The sequence below is a fragment of the Anser cygnoides genome, chromosome 10, assembly GCF_040182565.1.
Source record: "Anser cygnoides isolate HZ-2024a breed goose chromosome 10, Taihu_goose_T2T_genome, whole genome shotgun sequence".
Classification (NCBI taxonomy): domain Eukaryota; kingdom Metazoa; phylum Chordata; class Aves; order Anseriformes; family Anatidae; genus Anser; species Anser cygnoides.
The window spans coordinates 1,874,107-1,900,919 of NC_089882.1; the positions used below are offsets into that span (position 1 = coordinate 1,874,107).

At 38.8% G+C, this 26,813-nt stretch overlaps 1 protein-coding gene across 1 annotated transcript in view; it reads left to right on the forward strand.

Annotated features, from left to right (window-relative positions):
* Positions 1 to 7,830: 7,830 nt before the first annotated feature.
* Positions 7,831 to 26,813, forward strand: part of DCP1A (decapping mRNA 1A) — a 35,788-nt gene continuing 16,805 nt past the window's right edge. The window contains exons 1-5 of the mRNA XM_048047485.2: positions 7,831 to 8,116; positions 9,002 to 9,042; positions 10,890 to 11,017; positions 20,052 to 20,118; positions 25,189 to 25,327. Of these exons, the coding sequence (XP_047903442.1) occupies positions 7,979 to 8,116; positions 9,002 to 9,042; positions 10,890 to 11,017; positions 20,052 to 20,118; positions 25,189 to 25,327 (513 nt within the window). The 5' untranslated portion in view covers positions 7,831 to 7,978. The remainder of the gene's footprint in view (positions 8,117 to 9,001; positions 9,043 to 10,889; positions 11,018 to 20,051; positions 20,119 to 25,188; positions 25,328 to 26,813) is intronic.

Consider the following 26,813-nt stretch of genomic DNA (forward strand, 5'->3'; position numbering starts at 1 on the left):
AGCTCTGTGCCACAGTTTGGCTGCAAACTTCCACAGCACAGGAAAACTTAACGCTTTCCTCCTGAAATTCCCTTCCTCTGCCATGCCTGGTGCATCTGAACTATGGGGATCCCTACAGGATCTTCAGCAGGCAGCTTTATGGCTTTCTTCTGACTGACTATGGCAAAGGAATCCTCTGTTAGCCAGAACTTGACTGGTGAAAAGAAGCCAAATAAGAAGTTAGGACCTCATCCAGTTAATTTACTTAGTCACGATGTAATTAAGCTTCCTTTTTGCCAGAAGATGACTCCTCCTCACCTAGCCTCCCACCGCAGCTCCAGGAAGGTGCAGACTCCCTGCCACCCTCCCCGGCAGCAGGCTGCAGGCCCACGCTGGGTGGCTTGGCCCCAGCCTTTTGGTTCTAGGCAGGAACATGTTTCTGAAACCTGTGTTCCTGGCTGCAACTGCTATGGGCAGAACACGTCACAGGATGGACATTAAGTCCACATGGTTATGTCACTGAACTGTCCCGGGCATTATACAGTCTCGAGAGACAAGCAGGAGGTACGTGTGCTTACACTGAGTGTTAAATGACTCTGTGCCTTACGTGCATGGTTACACATGTGTCTTTCAGTCAGCAGCCCAATGCCAGCATGCAGGCAGGCACAGAGGGCAGTGAGGGGCCTGACGAAACCACCCCAACAGAGCAAAGAGGCTGAAAACGCTGACACGGCTCCTTGCTGTGAGCGCATTAGGATCCCAGCAGTCAAGCAGCTGCTGCCCTCACCTTCCGACCAGGCCCTGCGATGGACCAGCAGCCACCAGCCCGTCCCAGAAAGTATTCTCCCCTGGAAGCATCCTCCTCACACCTACCGTTCATATCACCCTTCAGAAAAGTATTTCAGTGAAAAGAACAGTGATGAGTAAAGCCATGATACTCGTTCTATGATGGGAAAACAAAGGTGCAGAGAGCTGAACTTGTTTAATAGTGTACAAAATGACACTGGTTTGACCCAAACATAGGTTTACCGATTCCCATTCCTCTGGCACTGGACAATCTAAGTAGCACCAAAACAAGCCCAAATCACCAGGCTGTTTTGTGTTATATTTGTTCCCAGTCATGTCTGAAAAGCTCTAAAAGCTACTTACTCTCAAAATTTTGTTGCATATTCTTTCTTATTACTGTACCACATCAAGAAAAACCCTTTGAAATACATACATTTCGTCTTAAAAATATAACTAACTTATTTTAAAGCCAATTGCTCTAATACATGTATATTTTCTAAGAGGACCAGCTAAAAACATTAAAAAGGAACTTCTGATTTGCTATTTTACAGCAAGGCTTCTGAGATTAAAAAGAATGTAAACCCACATTTTAAGATTTGCATGATAATCTGTTTTAAAGGGGTAGGTACACAGAGATGTTCAAAGAGGCTCAAGAACCTTAAAGAATATAGTAGGATGGCTACAATAAAACAAAAATGTAAGCACGTGGTAATGCTATAAAACTGACACAGTACATTTAAGTTCAATAACTCAATAATTTAAAAAATGATGTTAAATTGAGTTTAAAAACTGACTTTGTTCTGCTAAAGTAGATTGCTCAAGGCTTAAGGCATCTACTACTGATGCACAATTATTCCTGCTGTATTTCTCAGTTCTCTACAAAACAGAACCTTGCTAATCTAATTGTTGGGTTTTGATCTGTGCAGTCTGTAATCTGGACAAGAAAACTTGGAACAGGCTACTCTGTGCCTTGCGATAGTAATTGCATATTGTTTTCCATAATGTTATTATACCAATAAAACAGAAACTACATGTAAAATGAAATGAGCAATAGAGAATCCCTGATGGTGCACCTTTCCTTCTGCAATATTCTTGTCCAATTGCTAATTTGCCCCAGTGGAGATTTGCAATAGAGTTCATTTCCATTAATGAAATTAGTATAGTTCTAATATATTCAGCAGCAGGCCCTGCACCTATCATTGGATAAAATATGACACCACTGGCTAGAGATGTGTTCAAATCCCTACATATTACGTTAAACATACAAATCAATAAAAGCAAGGCTATATACCTACTTCTAATGTAGTTATAGAGGCTGTGATCGTTGAAAGGTTTGTATTCAAAAGTAAGATGTATATAAATTTTTGGACAAATTTAGTCTGGAAGAAAAGATTACCAGACATTTATGCAAAATACAGAGTCCCAGAAACATTTTCTCTATAGTTCTTATTGATGTCAATGACAAAATTCTCTCTTTACTCTATTCAGTGACATATCATAACTAAAGGTGAAAACGATAAAATTTCTAAGCCAAACTTCCATGCTCTAGTTAAAAAAATTTAGTTTTACCAATCTAGTTTCACTACCTACCTTTGTCAGAGAAGAGCTGTCATATTTTTGATGCAAATTCCAGCAATTTACATGTTTCAAGCTGGCAGGCAGACAATGTCTTCCTAGAAAAAATTGCCACCCTTGCACAATCCCCTGTGAAACGGCAAACCAGGTTAGAAAGATAGAGGAGATTGGATTACCTGTCTGCGCCAGATCATTGTTTCTAGGAGATAATCCATAAATGATTAATCCTTCTAATGTTCTTGAGCAATGTAAGGAGGGCTGCCTGTGACCTATTTCAACCTCTTACACTGTTGTTGTGGGAACAGCTTTTCTGTATAAATGGAATTGAGTATTTTCATTCTCTTAGTTTTACTGAATTGTAATTGTAATTTATTCCCCTCTCTCTGCTTCATGTTTTTTTAGCATCTGTTATAAGGACGAAAACTGTTGGTGACAATCACGTCCAAAATGGTAGTGAACTCATAGGTGACTGAACGTTTTTTATATCATTTTACTTGTACTTTATTAAATTATATTATTTTAGTAATTCACAGTTGTTTTTTATGGTTCCTGCTTCAGATTTGCTAGACCATTTTGCCAATTGCACAAGGAGAAGAAAAAAAAAAGGAAGAAGAAAAAAAAAGAAAGAAAATATCATCCATTTCTGTTACAGAATCATGACCGATACTATTACATGACAAAATGAGACCAAGGTAATTTAGAGTTAAAATCAGATTTCAGTACTGCAAGATCTGGGAAACTCAGATACCCTACAAAATTGTTATATATTATCCCGGTTTTAGGTACAGCACAGGAATAGTAAAAATCCCATACCTACATCTGAGTAAGTCTGGAGTCCAAGCACCGTTTTCCTCTACCTTGTCACTTTGAAATGACAATCCAGAAAGAGGAGTAGATTTACACATCAAGCAATTGCACAGATTTTAACTGTTTAGATTATCACTATTATTTGTCCATCCACACTGCATTTGCAGATGTAGTCACACAGTCAAAAAAAACCCTGTTGACAAAACCTAGGCCAGAAACTGTCACTTTTGGTGTGGAGAATTGTAGAAACATAAAGTTGGCTTATTTCATAAATCTGACATAAGCAATTGACATGGCAGAAGGGAAGGGATACAAACCTCCTGAGAAAGGCAGGACAGAAATGATATGATAGCACAATTGAATAATTAACTTAATTATAAGGCTCTGTACAGATGTAAGAACTGAGTATGTAAGAATCAACCCTGGCAGATACTATATCATCTGATCTTAAAACACAACAGTGAAGAAAACACTGTAACAACCTTCAATAACATGTTATATTGCTTAACGATTCCCACTGACTGGAATTGTTAGGGACCCAGCCTAATGACTTCTGAGGCACATTAACCAGATTTCATTCTGTCCTTTTGCCAGTAGGTGTGGAGAAATGACTTCTTTAACAAGTTTAGTTTTGTAACCAAGGGAAGAAGGATAAAAGGAAATGGATCTGGTGACCAAGGGATACTGCAGAATTAGCAGAAAAAAAAATGCTGCTACCCTATAACGCTGTAATGTGTAACCATTTAGAAAACCTTCCTCTAAAGGTGGGAATAGATTTTTCATAGCTAAAAATAAATATCTATGACCATGAATTTTCAATAAAGTACCTATGGATGCAACATTAGTGCAGAAAGAACATACTGCAAATTGGAAAACTTATGAAAGGCTTGTAATTCGCTCAGCACTGCAGAACGATTGCCAGAAAAGAAAATTTTCTTTATGTACATAAAAACTGCATAAACTGCTGGTGAGTACCATAAAAGCCCGTTTCTGTGCTAATCCTCAGAAAGTACAATTTTTACAGATCTCATTTACAAAGAGAGAGGTCTTTATCTCCAACTGTAGCCGTGTTCGGTTATCCTTTATCAGACTGGAGAATCATCCCATGAAGAATTATTTGTACAGTAAAGTATAGTAATGAGACTGAATGCCAGGAACTGTCAGCCTCACTAATGGCAAAGATCAAGTGTGCCTTCACAGTAGGGCAAACAATGCAACTGAAGATGAACTGAAAACACTGTAATAAATAATAAGCAAATAAAAATGTCCAAGTAACGCTTCTTGTGAAATAAAATGATTTTTCAAACAAAATGGCAGACCTATCAAAATTCTAGCATCCTCTCCCCTTGTTTTAACCACTTTAACACCTAGAAACTGACATCTCTCACAAATACACACACACACACAAAAAACAACCCCACACACAAAATAAGGCTTGCAGGCTTGTCTAGGGAATTAAACTGCAAAATAAAAGTCTGGTAAGTTATTGATTAAGGAAGACATCATCAGGGCAATTTACCCTAGCGAGAACTAAGCCCAGATAAATGAATTCTGTTGAATAACAGCTATTATCACTGAAATTTAAGGCATAAATACCAATGCAATTACTAATAAATAAGAATTACCTGCTATTGAAATTCAAGGAAATCAGCAAGCAAATCAATAAAAAGTGTGCCATTTGCAAAATATCTCATGGTACCAGAAACTTCTGACAATTGCTTCACGTGGAAAACAGTGAGGATGACAGAACACTAGCTCTGTGAGTCACTCAGGTTTTCTGGAATCCACTGGACCCTAATTCAACTTTTAGCAGTAACGGCAAATGCAGTGACTGGGAATGCTGTCTGCATTTCTCCATCATCATAACATCAGCAATATATTCTTTCCTGATGATATTCAGCTAACAGGGGATAAACAAAGGTATTGCAGACTGAAGAACATTTTTTCTGTATGAAGTTTGAAAGGAGCCCAAATAAGCTTTGAATATACGTAAGTAATTTGCTGTGTGAAAAACAAGGGCCAGATAAAAGAGTTAGTACAACTGCAAACAGCAAAGCAGACATCAGTGGAAAGACCCAGCCATGCTGTCACAAGCATCTGAAGGGGTAAAAGAGGGTCTTTATTATTTCACCTATCTTAACACATATCAAGTAGATAACAGTACAGAGGGTAATAAATCATCATATTATGTCCTACAAAACCTCAGCTGAATAACTGAAATACAGAACATAATGTTCTCTTCACTTGTTGAAACACAAATGGAATCTGTCCCACTCACAGAGCGAACATCAAAAGGGCAGTATGTACAGCATCCCACTTCTGTCTGGTACAGTGCAAGAACCAGAAACAGAGAGCAATGGACGAACTTTTCCCCAGCAGTAGCTGCTGCATAGCTTTAGAGGAGGACAAAGAAATTTGCAATATACAATAATCAAGGAACAAGCCTGAATGGATACAACTAACATTTCAGTTTACAGAGGTCACAGCTTGAGTCTTAGTATACTGTGTGTTTCAGTGTACTTCAAGGTTGATGAAGCAGATGGCAGGTCATATGACTCATTTCTGATATAAAATATATTATTCCAAGGCAACAACAGTGAAGAAGGTCAGAGAGAATAAATTCACTAAAATGAAGAACAGGAATTAGCAGATAAAGGAGGAAAGCAACCCATAACTGGAAAACACAGCTTCTTTTTTTTTTTTTTAATCAATGCTCCTCATGTTTCACTTTTAATTCAAGATGCAGCCAAGGAGTTTTCACACTTAAGATCTGGCACAGCAGAAAGCTGCCCTTGTCAGGAAGTTTTTTACTTTAAAAAATACCTTTGCTTATAGTAGTCTTGAAGAAAGGAACAGCTTGGTGCAGGTGTTTCAGATGCCATTTAAAACCAACTGTTTAAAAAGTTTTTGTCATTTTGTTTGCTTCATTTGAGCCCTTAGAATGTCTTTTAAAAGATTGCTTTTAAACATGAACTTCTTCATACTGTTGTTACCTAATTTGGAGTGTTACTGAATAGTAACTAGCTATTTTATTGCAAAGTATTTTTCACATCATATTAAGTGTCATTTTTTGCCCTTTATGGAAATGGGTTTTCACAATTTACCAACAGAACCAATAAAACCCCAAATTTTGTCAATTAGATTGGACCCCCCTTGTGACAAAACAGGAAGGACTCAAGGAATGGAAGATTTATGGAGCTCTCTATGACGTTGTCTATGCTTTTTATGATTTTTTGACAGGTAGTTAGGTTTTGGGATTCAGGAGTAAGTTACATTATGAAGGTACATGGGATTTTGTGTACAGATTACCTTTTTTATGTATATGAAATGTCTTTTTACTTTATGCTAGAGCTGTTTTGACATTGAAACAGGTAAATTAATGTTCACTCCAAAAAGCTTTACTTTTAAATAAATAAATAAATTGGTATCTTACTGGAACTTGGCCTTTCTGCTGCTTGTCAGGAAGACTTTTTATGGAGCCACACAACTGCTGGATCCTTGCTTATGCTTTTGCATGAAACGTCTGCCTTTTGGGGGGAGGATTAAACTGTAAAGCTAATTGTATTAAAATCAGAAGTATGTCCACCTGCAATGGAGAACAACATGATCTGTGGTAATACAAAGCGTAAAGGAAATTCCTTACATTCTCAGAAGGGTCATAAGCTTGCCACAAACATAGTTTTATTTAAGTTTGCTAGCCTTAAGTTTTTGTTTGTTTGTTTTTGTTTGTTTTGTTTTTCCTGGCAGATTTCACAAAATTTTACAAATATGATTTTATTTTGGAATTCCTTCATGTCTCGTTCATATGTATGTTGTACTTTCTTTTTCCTAAAATCCATACCTTAGAAAAGCAAAGTATTTAATTCCAAAATTCTTCTGAAGTATTGAAAATTCCATATCCCACTGCAGAGTGTGAACCAGATACCAGATAATGACGAACATGTGAGTTATGTGCAGGGGGTGGGTAGAACCACGGAGGCAGAGTCTGAGGAACTACACACCGCACTGTGTAGTCGCAGCCCTGACCGCACCGTCTGCTCCCTTAGCAGCACAGGAGACAGACACGCCGCAGGCACATCTGCCACCTCTGAGGCAGGGGGAACCTAGGGGAACAATCAACATTGGCCCCAAAATCCTGGGAGGTGACTCCTCTGTCCTGGGACCCAGCTCACAGCATGTCACAGGCCAGCCTGCGGCAAACTCTGAAGCCTTTGTACCACTCATGTCAGGAAATAAATTATGGCAAAAACATAATTACTTCTTACAATGTAAGCAATACACAGATCTTTAGCTTGATCTGGTCCTGAGAAACAAAGAAGCTATTTCTCTTCATGACATGCCCAGATGCGGAGAGACAATTCGGAAGGAAACTGAAAATGTTGGATAACAGAAACGTCCACTGTGTTTGGACAGACGTATGGGAAGATGGAAGATACCCACCAAATTCAGGTGACAGCTGAATCTGAATTTTCAATCTTGAAAAGCAATACTTCAAGATCTTCGTTTATTTTTACACAGGCCGTGCCCTTTCGCCTCACAGCAGTAGAGTCAGCGTTGTCTCATGGTCAGCACTGCCTTTACCCTTCCACCACTGGCCATTTCACCAAGTGACCAGGACAATCTGAGGGCAGCAGTCCCGCAGTGCAGTCAAGAGAACATTTATTTCTTTTTTTTTTTTTTTCCTTTTTTCTTTTTTTTTTTTAAGTAAGGTAGGGCGGCGGCGTGCGCTGTGAGGCGGGGCGGAACGGCAGGCGCGGGGCTCAGCGTTCCGGCGGGCGGCGGGGACAGGCGCGCCGTCACACTGCGCGGCCGCTTCGGGCCGGGCCCCAAGATGGAGGCGGCGGCGGGCCGGGCGGGGCAGGAGATCAGCCTGGCGGCCCTGCAGCGCCACGACCCCTACATCACCAGCATCGCCGACGTGACCGGCCAGGTAGCGCTCTACAGCTTCAGCCCCAAGGCCAACGAGTGGGTAAGTGACTGGCAGCGGGGCAGGGGCTGTCCCCTCGCGCCCGGCCGGGCCCTCGTTGTCGTATCGGTGCTGTGGGGCTGGAGGGTTCTTGGGCACCTGGTGGCTGCTCCAGCTCTCACTTTTTTAAGTGTGATTTGTTGTTCGTAGCCCTAATTCGGGAGCAGTGGGGTTTGGGGAGTAATACTTGTCGCTGCGTTAAAATATAGCTTTCACCTCAGCTGGTTGTTCTCAGTGGTTTGCGTATGGCTGCCTGTCCTACAGTAAAAAGGTGTCTCTGAAGGTACAGTTTAAGGAAAAAGCCTGATTTAGGTTTAGAGCTGTCCTGTGCCTCCTTCGGGCTGTCCCTGCCTGCTGTAGTTTGGTCATAGAACCGCGAGATGTGAGCGTGTGGAAGTTCAGTGCTGTGGGCAGCGCTGGAGCTGTGCTGGAGACCCACAAGCATATGGTGAGGGCTACTTGGAAAATTAAAGTACGAAACAGAGCTGGGGCACGTAGTTAGGTTGTTTTGTTGTTTTGTGTGCTGGCACTCTACTCGTTTTAAGTGACAACTGTGAAAAAACTATTTGTAGGTAATAAAGTGTAGTCCTTATTTAAAATGGGAGTTGTGAGAAAGCTGTGCAGCTCTGGCTGGTGAAGCTGAGCATCAGACAGTTGTGGGATACGTTATATCACAGCAGTAAGTTAACAGCACGAAGGAAATCCTCTGGAAGTGGGTTTAATTTCTGAACTTCCCTAAGAAAAAATAAGTAGTGCCAGAAAATAACAGATGACAATATCCTTATCTTAAAAAAAAAAAATGCAAATAGTCTTTGTAATTAGAATGTTTTATAAAAGCTATCTCTGTGAGCAAGTATATTTCTTAAACACATCTGCTCTCTTTTGTAGGAGAAAACTGATATAGAAGGTACCTTATTTGTGTACAAAAGGTAAGGGTTATTTTTGTGTTTTCTTTTTCGCTACAAAGAAAACAAAGGAGGTGGCTACATGTGCAGCTCCGTACTGGATTTATTGCATACAGTTCATAATTACTTATTTGTCCAGCTGTTAACATACGTGTGCTTACTTTGGGAAGAATAAACTCTGCGCATGAGTGAATAACCCCATTGAAAACACAGAAATACTGCTGAAAAATCTTAGGGCCTGATAAATGCTACGTATGTATCCACACAAAAACCTAGTTTATTAGTCTTATTTGGTTGATAACAATAACATTTGTTAATGTATTGGGGTCGATAAATGCATAGCCACCCCATGTCTCCTAAAATACATAAAGTTGATCATGAAAACAATATGCATTTCAAATCAAATTAAATAATGTTCTTAACTTCTGTCATATCCTGTCTAGTTCTAAAAATGGGTGATGTCACTTAAGTCACTTGGGGGCTACTTGATTTCCTCGTTAAAATAATGAAAGGAATTCCCAATTATGTGGAATGGGGAAAAGGGACTGATATTCTTGATGGAAGCAGCAAAACCAGTCATGGATTTAAGTTTTAAGTTGCCAGCATATCAGAAATTTAACAATGAAATAACGCTCTGTTTAATGTAAGAAGTGTGAATAATGCAGACTTAATCAACCCATCCTGAAACAGACTGTCAGGGACTGGGTTATTCCAACTGTTGTATCTTGGCACTGTAAAGGAATACAAGTCAACTTTTGCTGTTAACTTTGCTTGAGCTCCAAGTTTGGAAATACAGTGTAAGAAAACCAACCAAACTAAAACAAACTAAACAAAAAGTTTCTGATTATTTCACAAAGGTCTGTTAAGAGCATTAAACGAGTAACTTGTGACAGTAAGGACTGTTTGCCACCTCCGTAGAAACTCTTGGCAGGTTTTGTTGCTGGACTTCGTTTAAAGGTGTCCATGTTGCTATAAAAACGTTAACGCTTACTAGCTAATTATATCAGTTTCTTTACCCTAGTGCCTTTGCTTAGCTAGTTATTTTTCTCAGATAATGAATGAGCTAAAACAAGCCTCCTCTTCCCCCAAAGGCCTTCATCATGCTGCTTTGTTGATTATATGAGTGCTTACGGGCACAGCTCAGTATGCTGACATGACATTCATGCAGAGAAAATAGACCTGAAACAAAACCGTCTTGAATTTCCAGTGTGTGCTTGCTTACTTGCTGCTTCCTTTTTCCACATGGTGTCTACCAAATATGTGGATATTAAAAATTCTTTCACTAAGCAGTACAATTGTAAATATTTTAATAACTACTTTGAAGACACTGGGTAAAATCTTTATTTTCAGAGTATCCCTTTAGGAAGAAATTACTGCTTCTGGTTCCGCTCTAAGTGAATTTCCTGTTACTTAAGCCATCTTTTTTTTTTATTGTCACACCTATTTGCAGTAAGGTCAGTGTTGCTGAATAGTATGGTTTGATGTTTTTTCTTCTCTAACTAAAGATTCTAAAAAGCTTCAAAGCTGTCTTATTTGAAGTATTAAATACATTTGAAAATTAATCCTGGGCCTGCCCTAGGTTTTTTGAATAGTTTTGTGTTTTTTTTTTTGAGGCATATCTTTGATTCAGCAGTTCAGAACTGTAACACTAATCCTAACCATAGTTGAGGTAAGCATGATTTTAAATTGAAATGAGTTGGCTCGCCAAGAAATGGCGTAGAAGAACACCTATTAGATGTTCAGGACTGCTAAAGCTTTAGTTCATAAAGTAATGGAGATTTGAGGATTAATACATAACTGTGTTTCAGAAAATTGTTTGTATATGTTGATCAAGGTATTAATCCATGCTTTTATTTTAATTAAAACAATAGGTCGGCTTCTCCTTACCATGGTTTTACAATAGTGAATCGACTGAACATGCACAACCTGGTTGAACCAGTAAATAAAGACTTGGAGTTTCAGCTCCATGAGCCTTTTCTTCTTTACAGAAATGCTAGCTGTGAGTATAACATCCTTTAATCCATATAACCCTCAGATTCTGTTTTATAACCCAGACCGCTTCCAGTTACCATGCTGTGTTTCAGTGTAATGCAGTGGGCCGGGTTCCAGTGCTTTGTTTGATGTTTCTGTCTACAGTACTAGATATGCTTAAGTAGCTGAGAATGTTTTACAATGATCACCTGCTTTCAGTAAAAACAGGATAGACAAAGTTCGATAATGTTACATGCTTTTTAACTAATGAGCTTACAGGTTTAATGTAAACATATGCACAGGGCTATAGTGTTATTAAAGATAAGTGAAGATGTATAACTATTGAGAATATTTAACACTGAGAGAAGTTCTGAGGGCTTCAAAAGTCAAATTGTGAAACTTTCTTCGATTTTTTTTTTCTTTTGCAAGAGGAAAATTAAATATTAATCAGTAGCTGCCTGGGTTGTGAAAATTGCACAGCTCTTGGTGAAGGTTTCTTTCTCCAGAACAGGATTTGGAGTCTGGAGACAAATGTGTCTGCTAAATTTCTTTGAATCTAGACTCCAGCAAGTCTTGAGTGCTGTGAGATGAGTGGTAAAATAGTAGCCCTATCTTCGTGCTGCAGTTTATTTCTAATACCAATTTGGGATCGTCAGTTGAGTTAGGGTTCCAGTTTGGCACACAGTAAAAATCTTATTACTGCAAAGAGTTCAAACTATAACTTAGGTAGCTCTTAGAGGATACAAGAGATTATATGTGTATATGAAACTGTTGTGAGGTTAAGGAGGTAATATAAAAGGTGTCCCACAGAGCAGAGTGTCCTCAAGATATAAAACTATCACTTCATATCCTCTTATTTAGGCTACGTCCTTGAAATTAGTTTGCTATCTAGTGACAGATTCTTACTGAATTACTTAGAGAACCCATGTACTGTCTGGAAAAAGTACTTCCTCGACACAATCTCTTCTTATCATCTAACGTCTCCTTGAATTACAGATAGGAACGCTGTTTTGGCTGCGCTTCAGTGTGCCTGAAAGACCAATCAGATGTTAATCCCATCCTGTTTTTTCCCCCTTGGAAAGCCTTCAGGGTCTGTGGGGCGTAGGATAGTTTCCATTAAGTTGACAGAGAACAGATTAAGGTGGGAGGTTTCTGTTTTTAATGGGTTTAGCAATCCTCCTTCTGTAAGCCTCAGAGAGGGAAAGAAGTCAGAATTTGTCAGTGAATTGACAAGTCTAGGAGATCAGGGAAGGAAATGATTCACAAGAAGTTGTGAGGGGTGTGTGTGGAAATCCTGCACTGAGTTGGGTCTTTAAGCAGGTCACTTGGTTTGGAAGGAAGAGGAACTGTAGGGGATGGTTGTAGGTACAGGGTGGCTGTTGAGGTGTCAGCAGAGGAAATGATTGCAAATGTGAGGCTGGTGATATAAGGGAAACAGGAAGCTGGTGATTCATTTGTTGTTTGGAGCTTCTGATGGTATCAGGAGCTACTGTGGAATTACCATGTTGTATGCTAGTGGGAGTGACAGAGGATCACTTAATGGAAGCAGTCAGAGAAGGTAGGCTGGCTGTGAGTTCATTAGAAACCCCTAAAGCTAATTATGTGCTTTCCCCTCATTGACGAAGGCCCTCATTTTCCTATGGGACACAACTGTGTAAAATCTGTGGGAGGCTCCTGGCAGTTAGGACAGAGATGACAGGAAAATATGAGGAAGGAAGAAATTTAAACAGAAGTGTGCAAGGAGAATATGGTAGACTTGATACTGGAAATAATTACATTTTGAAGAGCACCTTTATTGCCTGTATCTTTGTCAGTGTCACTGTCATTCTGACCAAAAGGCATTGGTTGGAAACTATCCTGTATTTCATCACTCCATTCTGTCTCCTAGAAAGAGCGTAGGTGTGTCCAGAACCAGTCTGCACTGAATGCAAATTGGAGACGTGAAGTGTAGTTAGTGTGCTGTTAGTTATTGCCCTGAGTGCTACAAATAGGCAGCAGATCACTTTGTGCACTCTGTTAGTGTTTGCTTTGTTCAAGAACAAACTTAGCAGTATGGAAAACTCCATGTAAGCTTCTTAGTCCTTATCATTTCAGCATGTTAACTCCATTATATTCTGCTTTTAGTTGTTGGGTTTGGGATTTTCTTACTTGCCTGCAGTTTCCCCAGTTGCCTGATCTCCATCCATTGAATTAGTTAGGAAAAAAATGTATATATACAACTAAAAAGTTTTTAAATCCATTTGCCTCTATCTGCATACTGTTCCAGAAACCTAAATAAGCAAAGCCACTTCCAGGACTGATCCGTATTTACAGGCTTCAACATGTGTGTTCTAGTTGTACAGGTAGGTGAGGCAATTCTCGTCGGAGCTCTCTTCGTGCAGAAAAGTGTCCGCTTCTGCTCAGCTGCCTGCTGGCATGAAAAACCTTTGCATTTTTGAGACCAATTCAAATAGGAGCTCTAAGGCCATAGATAATATAATGCTCATCCCTGAGGGATTTGTGGTGTGTATCTCTAAGGACTTAACATGATGTTCTTCTGAGATCTTGTAATGACAGAAAGAGGATGGACTGCTAGATTGGGCATGGAAAAATACCTTGTTAACAGGGTGTTGGCAACAGTCCTGTTTCTCTTGCACTGTTTTCTGCATCCTGTTTGAGGAAAATCTACTGCGGTCGTTCAAAATTAAGTTGTCCTGCTCAAATGGCTGAATTATTGAACTGACTATTCTGGTTCCTTAGCTTTCCAAAACTCCTGTTTGTTAATACTGCTGCTTGTCTCTGCCAAACAGCAGTGTGCCTGTATATTTAGGTTGTAACAAGATCAATGACAAATGGTGCTTGATGCTCTTCCAGGGCACGGTAGAAATAGAAGATGATCACAGCTAAATTATGGAGCCTCTCTTGAATACATGGTGGCACGTCGACAATATTTATAAGTGATTACAATATTTATATCACTGTTTTATAAACTTTATATTTTCACTTTGCTCTGGGATTCTGCCTTAAGAAGATAATAAGGGCAAAGTCTGTCATATGCACCAGTTCAGACCTCTGACATTTTTCTTAAATGACATGAGAACTGTTCTGATGCTATTGAGCGACATACTCTGGTCTGTGCAGAGTCACTGACAAGTTATATGAGAAATTTTGCAAGCCATACATAAACATTTCTGTTTGGCTGGAGGCTATAAGAAGAATTTGCCTGTCATGCTAGATAATCGTGTTCTCGATGGGTTTACCATTCTTTTGTAGTTCGATTTGTGCAAATACATTTTTCTATACAATGGAATTTATAGTTTGCTGCATAATTGAACTTAATTATTGTTAAAGGATCTCAAGCTTATAGCTAATGTAATTGCACAAAGGTTTTTTCATGCTCTTAGAATAACTGAGGGAATTGCTATATTATTCCCATGGGAAAGGAGGCCTCACTTCTCTTCGGCTGTTCTGTATTTTTTTTCTGTTTTTTGCAGGATGGGATAAGAAAGTGTCTTTCATAGTTGTACTACTAGCACAACAGATCAAGTGATAAAATATCTTTTGTACACCTACCTTCTCTAGTGTTCACTGAGTGATATGAAAAGCATTTGGGTCAAAGTATTAGTTGCTATTTTGGTTAGATCTGAGACATGCAGAGGCATTTTTTCAGAAAATGATACCTTTTTAATACTTTTGCAGGTAACTGAAATACTTCCCAACTTGTTTTTTTCTCAAAATAATTCTGACAATATCATAGGATTAAAACCCCAAAACAATATTTAAATCTAAAAATTCGAGGCAAGATATGTTTACTTTAAAATTTGTATATAATGCTGTTTGAAAACTTAGACAACTTATTCAGGAGTATCAGATCCTAAAGCATAAATGACAGAATGCGGTGACTAAGAAGCTCTTAAACATTGTACCAGTTACAGCAGTGAAATAAAAAATAATTCTACTTTTCAATGTTAGATAGAATTAAAGAAAGCTAGTATTTCCAAATAAGAATGAATCAAGAAATGCAATCAATCGTTTTCTTGATTGGTAACGTAACAGATTTTGCATTTAGAATTCTTCTCAAAAGTTAGACCTTTTAGATTATGCTTCATACTTAATGTGTTATTTATTATTGCTTCATCGGGAGTGTGTGTTGCTGTGTACATGAGATCCTTGTCCAGCTTTCTGTCTGGAGACTTGCAAGTTCTTTAGAGTGTTCAGAGTATTTGTTCCTGAAGCACTGAATCCTACTGATGTATCTCCATCAACTTTCCTCGTTTGTATTTTGAGAAAAAGTATGTTAAAATCCATTTTAAAAAATGGTTGTGGCTCTGTCTGTAACAATAACAATAGCCTAGTCTAAAAGTTCTGTACTTTCTTTCAGTCTGTAATGTGAGAAATTGGAGCGTGGTGGCTCCTGTGCAGCAGTTTTGTTGTTTTTTTTTTTTACAAGTAGATACTTTGCTAAATAATAAAGGAAAACTAGTAAAAATTTTAGACAATGACCATCTTACCTCTAAAGGTCTGCAAGAAGTATTCTTCTAAGTGCTTCTCATTTATAACTTTCCCTTTGTATCGGTGGTGTCGCTCTTGATTAAAAGGCTTTTTAATCCAAGCTAGTTCTTTTGGAAGGTCAGGTAGATTTATTTCCATGGTTCTGAAAAGGCACATGCCAAGTGTAAAACTTAAAAAATAAAATAAATGGTCATTGTTTGGTGTGTTTATTCCCCTTTCTTCTTACTCCTTATCCAAAGGTAAGAGTGAAACAAAAGTAATGGATTTGGGGAGGTTTGTACTTTTAAATGTAAAAGTTGGATGACAGCACTTTGTACCCTGCGTTATCATTAATGATAAACACTCGTATTCAGAACAGCAAACCAAAAATGAGTTGCTTGATTTCAAATGGCTTTTTAAATTCTTTGCAGGAGCTTCTGATTGGTTTCGAATCAGGGAATCTTTACAGTTAAGGAAAGTATCTCATCATATTCTCACCCTCTCCCCCCGCCCAGCTGATGAGGCAGTGAACATAACACATCTCTGCAGCTGGAGCAGCTGAAGGGCTCTCCAGCAAGCGCATTAACCCAGTGCTTTAGTCCGAGATAAGGAAGGAGCCTGTTCTTGATACCTTTACAGCAGAAGCAGCAATGCGAGCTAGGGGGAGGGGAAGAACCATTGAAAGCTGCTAAGCAGCGCTAAAAATATTTTGTTTGACCTGAAAAATGGCATTCGAACTAGAAGGGGTTTTCTGCTTTAGTTCAGTGTTGCGTAGTAGTAATCCCTCTCGTTCTGTGCAGTGCTTTGTCAGATGGGAGTTTGTTCCAGTGTTTCTGAGCCTGGACGTGGCTGCTGTTTGCCACCTGCTGAATTACTCCAGTGCGACTGCTGGTGGGATTGTGCTGTGAACACTCTTTGTGAAATAGCCTTTGATATTCAAAGCAATGACAAGGGGAGGGATGTTTTAAAATGATTTGTAATGATTTATAAATCTATGTGACAGTCTAATATTTTAATTGAAAAAAATAAGAGTTGTGAATGAGGAAGAGATTAGAGCACAATGGCTGGGGGGCCGTGGCATTTCAGCTAATCTTACTACTGAAAGAAATATGAGCATTGAGAGAAATCACTTTATACACCTGCTTTCTACTTGAGGTGTAAAATGATGTATGTATCAGCTTTTTGTTTTTAATGGGAGTGAGATTGGGTTATCTTCCATGATTTCTTTTTAGGGTGGTTTCAAAATACGAACCCATTTTTTGCAGAGGGAGTTGGAAGGGATATTGTCCCCCACTTTCAGTTGTAGGATAACATCCGAATTGAAACTGTAATTTTTTTTCTCTCTTCCCAGCAGCTCTTCCAGCTAGTTACAATCCATTTTACAATTTACCATTGTTTTGGATGAGGTAAAGCTGTATCTGCACAAATGGCTAACCTGGTTAAAGCAAGAGAGTGGTAGTTTGCAATCTCTCAAACTGGCACTGCTGATGAATCCTGTATACTTTCCTTTTGGCATAGTATTACGTGAACATTTTAACCATTTTGCCTTACTGTGCAGCCCTCAGCTTCTTGTTTCTGTCTTTTCTCTGGTACCAGATGGCATGTTTGTCAAGCTGACATTGTTTGTCAAACAATATCGGGGAACTGGTCTGGATTCAAGTTTACCTGGCTGACATAAGGGAGAGGGTGGATTGGGGTAAACTGAGTCACGGCAAAGTTGTGAGAATGTAAGGGTGGCGACACTGTTTATTTTCCCTAACTTGAAATGAAACCTGAAGTGCAACTGCAGCCATGGCATGAAGCCTTACTTTAAGTTGCCAGAGTGTGGCCTCTGTCCGGCTGTGGCACTCAGCTGTCTCCGCTCCAAATTTACCTCCGGTAGCCGGGCAGTGCTGGAACGGTGATCTGACTGCTCCTTGTAGCAGTGGAAGCACAACAGAGAAGGAGCCAGGATGAGAAGCTAGCATTACATGTTTAGATTAATACTTACGAGTCACTGCTTTTAATCAAAGTGATGTAATTAACTTGCCCAGGTACCTAATGTCCAAGAAGAATTTAGATTAAGATAACTGACGTATTTTAATTTTATCAGGTCTGGTTTGGCCATGATTAAGGATTACTCATGACTTCATGTGTGTCAGTGTAATGTGAATGGCACCGAAGTATTATTATGACTACGCTGTCTGCTTGATTACTGAAGATGCTGCCTAGCGTTTGATGTAGAAAAGCTAGAGTAAAAGTGTTAAAGTAGTTGGAAAAACGAGTCAGTTTAGGCTGAAACTATTAGGGAGCTGCAGTAGAAAGATGTGCCATTAGGCATACAAACGTTCAACTGATGTTTCTGCTGGGTGTAGTAAGATCACGTATAGCAAAAGAATTGGGAAGTACCAACTCCTAATGCGAGGATGTTCATAGCTGAAGTTCTATACACATTAAATACATCAAATGTAGTAAGGCAGTTGTGGCAGAAAGTTTGGAGATAACTGGAGCAAGGGAGCTGAACTGATGGTACCGATGAGTCCTCCTCTGAAAAGAGGGAGGTAAGCATTCCAGTCTGTCAGACCATATCTAACATAATGCCCAAGTTTGCTTGTTCGTAATCTGCTTTAGAACTTTGTGATACTGCTAATGTTTTGTGGTGACTCCCTGTGATTGTTTGCCAGTAGTACAAAGTGAGGAAAAAAATGATGCTCTGTAGGCAGAGCTGAGATTTCAATCGGCTTCAGGTCTTGTGTAGGCCTGTGTCTGGCAGAACAGTGTGTGACTCTTACCACTTATCCCATTAAGATATCATTATAGGTTCCTTATCTTTATTTCTTCAGCAAGTATGCTTTTGAAGAATCTTTCTTCTTTTAGTAGTTCGTCTGATACAGGAGTCAGGGAAGGGAAAGAGCTTTTCTTTAGTGTTAAAATATCCTACATGACTAAAGAAACAGCTCACACTGAAATGCTGTCGAGCCTTAATGCAGTAAACAGTCCAGTCGTATGAGGTGATAAATTTTCATAAATATTTCATAAATGTTGGCAATGTGCTCGTCAGTTGGCTTATGTGTTTTGCAAGGAGAAAATAGCTTAAGTTGTGCTATATTTATTTTTTTATGGCTAGAAAATCTTTATTGGCTATTACTTCATCTGGAACTTGCAAAGAAAGTTAAATGACTATAGTTACTTAAGGAAAAAGAAAAAAACATAAGAAGATGAAGCAAAGTACAACTTCAGTTTGTCTTAAGATCTTGTTATAGAAGCGAGGTGTGGGCATGACTTCTTTGGTCCAACACAGCAAGCCTAGGATAACTGGAAGTTCTAGAAAATTATGTTTGGTAAATAATCACAGTCTTTGCTGTGGCTTAAATAACCTTGAGTAGGCCTTTGTTGAGACTTTGAGGTTTTTTGGGGTGTTTTTTTTGTCTTTTAAAAGAAAAACAAAAAATTGAAATTAAATGCATATCCAGCTAGGAAAGGTAGTGTGTTCATTTTTAACTTGTTCCTTTCTTTTTCTGTAAGGATTTCAACTTAATGAAAACATTGGCATGAACTGTGCTATGAAGCTGAATTTTAAAAGGCTAAAAATATCTGTTCAGAAATGAAAATATTCCAGTGGTAACATATGTCAAGTGTCTAATTGCCTTTGAGGTACTTGCACACTCTGCATTGGTAAATTTCATAGTTGAACCAGAATTTAAAATAACCTGCTGTGTGAAATGGATCGAATACAGTTGTGAGAATAGTTTGCAGATCTGTTGTGTTGGCACAACTGTGGGGACAATGAGGAGATGAGGATGTATTTGGGTGAAAATGGCATCTTTAAAGTGGGGCTGCTGATGAAGAAATAGTATGTAGCACTGCTGACCACGTTTCTTGCTCTGCTGTGTCTTTCACTGAGTGATCAGGCTCTAACTTGGCGAAGTTTCAGTGGAATTGTACTTGCCCTGAAAAACAGAGTTGTGCTGGGTGTCTTGCTGAGCTGGAAGCCTTTTGCCCTTGCTGGTTTGTCATTGCTGCCTTCGAAGAGCAGGGTTCAGTATGAATCTGGGTTTAAGCTGCTCCGTGAACGTGCCAGTACAGCTGGAGCGTTGTTATCACTCCCTTCCTGTACAACTGCTTCTCATGAAAAGAATTAAGAGAGGGAACCTTTAGAGAGAGCCTGTGACTGAATTATCATACTGCAACTCGAACGCTTTTGTTGAACTTCAAAACCTGGCAGTGTTGAAAATGAGTGTTCAAAAACTATGTAGATATTCTTCAGCCTAGTTTAATGGTAAGGTCTGCCATTCGAAATAGAAGGTTGCAACCATAGTGAGAAACCATCTGGCATGTAAAACTTCATTTGCTTGCCTCTTCTACCTGTGAACAAGCATCAGCATTTTGTAGTCCGTCCGTTTAATTTGTTTTACATTGTATTTGTGTTTACCCACATGCTATTTGTAATTACTTTATAAATGGTACTTGGTCATGCAGAGAATATTTGAGTGGAAATTGATGTTAATTCATACATTACTGGGCTAATGGGCTGTTGTTTTTTGCTTCCTTTCTACTGATTTATTTTTATTCTTTCAACCCTTGTCTCACACTTGCCTTTTTTTATTTTCAAGTGTCAATTTACAGTATCTGGTTTTACGACAAGAATGACTGTCATCGAATAGCAAAACTCATGGCTAAGTAAGTACTCCTGTCTTGTTATTCTGTAATTCTTTTACATAATACAGGCAAAAAAAAATGAACCTATTACATGTGTGTGTTTTTCCCTCCTTAAATCGAGAGATACAAAGCTCTTGCTGCTGTCGGGGTCTGTTAATAATCAAAACTATAGCACTAAGGCTTTTTTAAGTAGTAAAGAATTCAGTTGAAGTATTAGTTGGCCTTCTCTGAAGAGTGCAAACATAAGCCCTGTTTATTATCTTACACTTGTATTTAGTATCGAGATGCTTAATGGAGAGTAATACCCTGGCAAAAGATTCTCTGAGGCAGAAAGTGTAGGCAAATAAGTAAGGGCTGTGTTTTTTGTGGTTGGTTTGGTGGTGGGTCGTTTCCTGTTTTAAAAGCTTGATTATTATTCCTGACTGAAGTCAAAAAATTGAAGGGAAGTGGGAGAAGTACATAGTTCTTCATTCTGCAAGATTCTGTGTTAGGAGTGTAGACTGAACTACAAAATAAAAGGAACTTGTTGCTAAACTTCTAGATTGTTATTCAACTTTTATTAATGCTTTTCTTCTTTCTCAGGAGATAAATTAGTTTATAAAGTTGCCATGTCACTTGCTCTTATTTTGCAGTTCCTGAGGCTCTTAGAAGTGTGGAGGCCATGCAACAGGAGAATTTTGGAAATTATGTCTGTTTATAGAAACCTTCACGTTGTGTTTGCAAACACATGGTATTGTTAGTTTGTTAAAATACTATCTGTGTGGCAGTACAGTTAGCCTATCTGTGCTGTACGTGGTTGCACTGGCATGGCTTCAGTAGTTTGGGTGAACAGAAGAGGTCAAGGAAAGCTGACATTGGTTGATTTGGCCAAGTGGCATGAGGCGCTTAAAATGTAGCGAGTGTAGAGTAGAGAGTGTGTTCTTGGCTCTGTTCCTTCAGGTGAGGTGTGTTGCTGATTAAGCCTTGCTTATAGAAGAGGATGAGAATTCATTTAAGTGAATCTTCAATGTCCTTTGTGAAAGAGTTTAAAGTGTGTGACAGTGTGTTCATATGTTAGCAAAAAATGCAAAATTGCGAAACGCAGATGTATTCCACAGGGTATTTTCTCTTCCTGTGTTCTCTGCTTTGTTTTTCTGCACCATTACTATTTATTTTCCTGCACCTTCTTCCCTGTTGTGTACTCTAATCAGCACGTCATGTCTTGCAAGTCATGACATTTCAAAGACAGGCAGAACTTAATAATATGTAAAGTAGACATAGGGTGAACATCATTTTAAACCAAATTGCTAATTTAGGTGTTGGCATGACTGTGGATTAAGCGTATCCTGGAAACGGGAATTAGAGTTAACACATCAAGCAGATTTTGGGAATGTGTCGACCATAGTCACTTCTTCAGTCTTAGGCAAGTGAAACTACAGAAATCAAACCTGTAGATAGAAAAAGTAATTGATTGGGTATTGACAGAATACAGACAGTTAAGTTTTTCTTAGCTGTCCTAGGACCTCACTTCAGTATGGTCTTTAGTTGTTGCTGCTATTAACGTGGTCAGAAAGGATGTGGTATTCACTAGCCTACATGTTGCTGGTAGTAAGTCTTTGATTAACTGAGAATATATTTCATAAAGCCTTTCCTCATTACTGGTATGTAGAATACTCTCGGCTCTCTTTTTCTTAATGGCTGTGTATAGATGTAGGGGTAACAGAAGAATTTGCAGAAGCCTTTACTATACTTAGAAGCATTTAGTGCAAGTATCTCATCTTACATATTTTTTAAAAGTCCTGTAGAATGAAAGCACACTTCGTTTGGTACCATGTGTCTTAGAGCTTCTGAGAATCGAAAGATGAATGCTAGGGAAACTGGAACAAAGGCATTGTAGTTCCACGTTGCTGTAGAAGGGAAAAGTTGCACTTTTGAGGCTGTTGTTACAAACCTGATGAAAAGTGGATTGAAACTATTTTGTTGACATGAGTTTCTACAAACATCAAGCTTCCTCTCCCTGCAAATGGGTAGAAGGCAGTGAGAAGAAAAGTAAAAGTGCTGATGCTTACATGTCCTTTCTTTTCAAGAAGGAGGCTGAAACTGCAGGGATTGTTTCAGCCTGGGATGAAAAATGTATTTCAAAAAACTAAAATATGCCCTTTAATTAAAAAATAATAATAATCCTTTTTAGAGAATGAGTTTCGTCACATGGTTGTGGGCCCCACCAGGCTTAGTTCAGTGGATTTTCCAGTAATTGTTTATCTTTGAGTATCAATTTTGCTTCACGTTTTCTGTTGTTAGCAGCAGAAACTTGGATTGTGCCTGTTGGTGCCCTTTTACTTAGGTGGGGTGTCCTGTATCACTTACAGGAAAGAGGACTGCATTTAGAGTACCTCGGAGCTTCAAAAACATAACCATAAAAGGTTTCAAGGAGATTTGCATTCTCTTTCCTGCTGTTTGAGTTGACCTTATTGTGCCAGATTGAGTTAACAAGATTGCAGGCCATCCATTTATATTTTGGTGGCTTATCTTTCAAAAGAAAAATTACTCTTCATAGGCTTTGTAATCACACAACTTCACTTCTCACATTCTCTCTCTGTCTGTCTCTCTCCCCACCCCTTCCCTGCTCTTCTGTGAGGTTGTGCCAGGTATATTTTCAATGCTATAACTGCAGATATTCTTGAGCAAACTGTCACAGCCACTTCTGTGTCCCTGAAGGAATGTGTGCCTCTTCCACTATCTGATATAATGGAAAGAAACAGCAGGCCTTGCTTAAAGAAGATTTAATCCTGATTGCATACAGAGCATGCTTGGTTTACAGATTTGCATTAGTAGAAGTTTTTTTCTTTTGACTTTTTATGCCAGGAAAAGGCACTCGATTTATAGAACTTTCTCTTTTAAAAATGGAATCTAGAATTTTCTGGAATGAAAAAGACTATACAAGTGTTCAAACTGCTAACTTGAGGAGGAATAAATTTGGGTCGAGTTAAAATACTTGTTTGTGAAGCATAAGCTTCCTAGAAGTAGTAGGACATTAATCAGTTGTTTTTTTTTTTCAAGGTTTGCCAGAACATAAGTCTTTGGGAGACTTTATTTATTCTGATGTGTACATTGTATTTTTCTTATTTTGAAGTTGGTTTATCGGCTTGTTCTACCCTATTTTAACTGTCAGACCTCAGCTGGGCTCTGAGATAGTCTCCCGCTTCTAGATTTTTGCCTTTATCTGGGACAGTGTGGAAGGGGTGCTGTTTCACATTTACACTGCTGCCACCATCTGAATGTAACCTGCATAAGACAGGAAATGGAGGAAGAGCCATTAGACACTTATCTACGTGAGAAAATTTCGTATTCATTCTTTAACAAAAAGTAAACTATTACAAAGGTAGCATACCCCTGATAATGTGCAGAAGAAAATAATTGAGATGTTTTGTGGAAGTATTTCTGAAGCACTTCTGTCAAATGGATTTACTCATTGAAAATACTTTGCTATGAGACCATTAGAACTATTTCTAATGGAAAGATATTTTGTTGAAATCTTCGGGACCTGTTATTAATGAACAAAAAGAGGGCTGGGAGACTCAAGCCGTCCCTTCGCCTACAAGGCAGCACGTGCATGACTTCAGCTGCCCAGAAATTGCCCTTTAGCCAAAGTATTTATGTTTCCTGATGCAGCCATGCTGACAAAGAAAAGCAAAAAAAAAAATAAAAATAAAAGTCTTCTGGTTCTTTCATCTTGCCTTTTCTCATCCCTAGTTTTGGATTTGAGTGTAGACAAGTCCTAAGTCAGGGCTGTATGACCATTTGGGGTGCTAGAACAAAATGTTCTCTCGTGGTGTCACCATAGAAACATTTGTACAGTATTGAGCTGCTTCATCCAAAGCAGCACATGCTGCAGTTCTTAGAAACTGTCTGACAGAGTAGATTGGCCTCCAGATCCTGAGTTACGTTCGCAGGTGAGTGCTTGCCTGCAAACAGAGAGGAAGCTGTATAATATTCAAAGAATAATGAGAAGCTGGTTCAATAAGCAGCTTGTATAATTAAAAGTTCTGAAACTCATTTTCCTGGGCAATGCTATACTGTTAAAAGCCATCTTTTCTTTTTTTAAAAAAATGCACAGTCTAATCTTTCTTCAAATAAACACAGCTGAGCTCTAGTGAAGTAAAGGGTCTTGGCAGCTAGGAAAATGGGAGGCATCTTCTAACGCTTGCTCTATTTTGTTCCTCAGGAATGATAACATAGAGGTACATAGAAATATCTATTTACTCAACAGTCTAAAATCTAGATTTATTCCTGAGTCCTAACTGACCAGAAGAAACTGGAGGCTGGATGATTGACGCTTTCTGTGATTGCTCTGATGGCACCTCGGCTCCCCCATCAGCTCCACAGCATGAGAGTTTTCAAGTGACGTGCCAGCTCTGGAGCTCTGTCCTGCTTACAGTGATTGTTTTTTCTTAACATATTTGATTAATGCAGGCTTAAAAAAGAGGGGATTACAGGCTGGTGTGTGTTTATTTCAAGAGAATAAGCTTTAGCGCATTGCACAGCCATGTACATCTTGTGAACTGTATATGGATTAGGAGTAGAAATGTATGCTGCCTTTACTCCTTTTGTTTTCTAATGGTAGGCCTCATCCTAAATAAGAACTGGTTTGTATTTGATTTAGTTGAACAACATGGCTTGATTTTGGCTAAATATGGAAAAACTGCGTGTTATGTAGTAAACAATAAAAAAAAATACACAGTTTACTCAGTCTGTGGTATAGTACATGTGCTGCTTATACAACGCGTGTTTGGATGTCTGCATGGTTTATTGTGAGAAATGTCTAAATGTGACAGTTTTACAGAAGTAGGGTTTACTGCAGGCAAATTTTGAGATATAGACCAGTGCTGTCTGGATTAGAGGTAAATCATACAGATCATTTGACAATTTGACTTGTATAAACCTTGTAGCAAATTAAAACTTTTACAGCTTTGGTCAGCTCAGTGTTAGGTTTTCATTCAAGCAGAACAAAACATGTTTATATGCTCGGAGAATGTTTTTCTTTCCTGCTTTTTGCAAGATGTTCATGCCAGATAAAAATTGTGAAAAACCATTTCTCCTTTCCTGTTGCAGAGTGGTAGAACAAGAAGCTCAGAGATCACAGCAAGTTTCCCAGGACAGAAAAAGTCCCAGCAGAACAAACGGCTGCAGTGAAAACAGGCCTATTGACATCCTGGAAATGCTTAGTAAAGCCAAGGATGAATATGAACGAGTAAGGAAATGTCTTAATTTTCTTCTGCTATGAATGAATAAAAACACTGCTTCCCCTTCTCAGTGAGGTGGTCAGGGCCTCTTACGGAGTCTGCTGAAATGGCATGCCTTGTGGCTTCTGAGAGCAGTGGTATAGAAGGATTCTCGTGTGCTCCACAGGACAATTGAGTATACTCTAACCCAAGATCGCAAAGCAGCGCGCCTAATCCATAATTCAGTGGGCCTGAAGCTTTTGAATTGCTGCCTCCTGGGGGGAAAAATTAGAGTTTTAAAAATGGGTACCTAGAAATGCAAACACAATAAATACTGTGTTCTAAAACAGGTGCATGGGCTGCTTAATCCCAGTATTCATCCATTGTCCTATTTTGTGAGATCATTAGCAAAGGAAAGATGAACAGAATGTAACACTGCAGAAGAATAGATGAATGTCTGTTTCTGTGATTCTGAAGTTCCACTTCTGTAAACATTTCTTATAGTAGCTAACGCTTCAGGTTTTCTTTTTTTTTCCACTGTACTGAAAATCACTGGAGGAGGTCAGCTATGACTCATGGCATAATTAACAGCATTCACTGGGTTGCATACCAAAATGCTTTGGCATCTTAAATAATATAACAAAAGCCCTGAAGCTGTGAACTGTCCCATGTCTGTGATAAAAGCACAGATGTACAGTGACTTATGGGGGGCAGGTTGTGTAGGGAAAAATTTTTAAGAAGTGTGGAGTTTGCCTGTTGGATAAGTTCATAAGCTTTATTCCCATAATTTTTAGCTTAGTAGGCAACTCTGCCAAACTGTTCATTTTTTTCATTCTTAAGAAAGCCTATATGGTAAGTGGTTTTTAACATAATTGTGTTTTGTTTAAAGAGAAGGCATTCTCTGCCATTGTTCCAGTAGTCTTGTTTTCAGAATGCTGCCTTGTTCCTTCCCTCAAGTACACTGTAGCAGGAAAAATTCCCATATTAATTCTGTGATCCAACTTGAAAATGGAGCTTGGTAGACCAATTCTACAACAGTTTCTACTGCTGTTAAGAAAATTTTGTCTCTAGGAATAACAAAAATTGTACCCAACAGTGTCAGCCTTCAGTTAGTCTCAAAAAAAAAAAAAAGAAAAACCAAAGCTGTGGTGTTAGAGGGTAGAGATTTAGTCATTCAATACATGTAAACTCAGTGAAGCATGTTTTTAATTGCTGTAGATGAGCATATAACATTGTCCTTCTGTTCCCTGGTGTACTGCTCAATCCTGTCTGTTGCGTGTCTGTTCTTTTAATAAGTTGATACCGGAATGGTGAGTCTGGTGTCTTTTGCCAGGACTAAATTCATAAGTTTACATGATGAAGGAAAGTATTAGATCTCTTGGGAAGGCATTACTTTATATAGTCCTGAGAACCAAATTCATACATGGAAGACAAATGTAAGGGAAGTCTGTGGGAGATCCAAAAAAAAAAAAAAAAAAGGCAACAAAGATTCTTTGTGAGTGCAATAACAAAAAC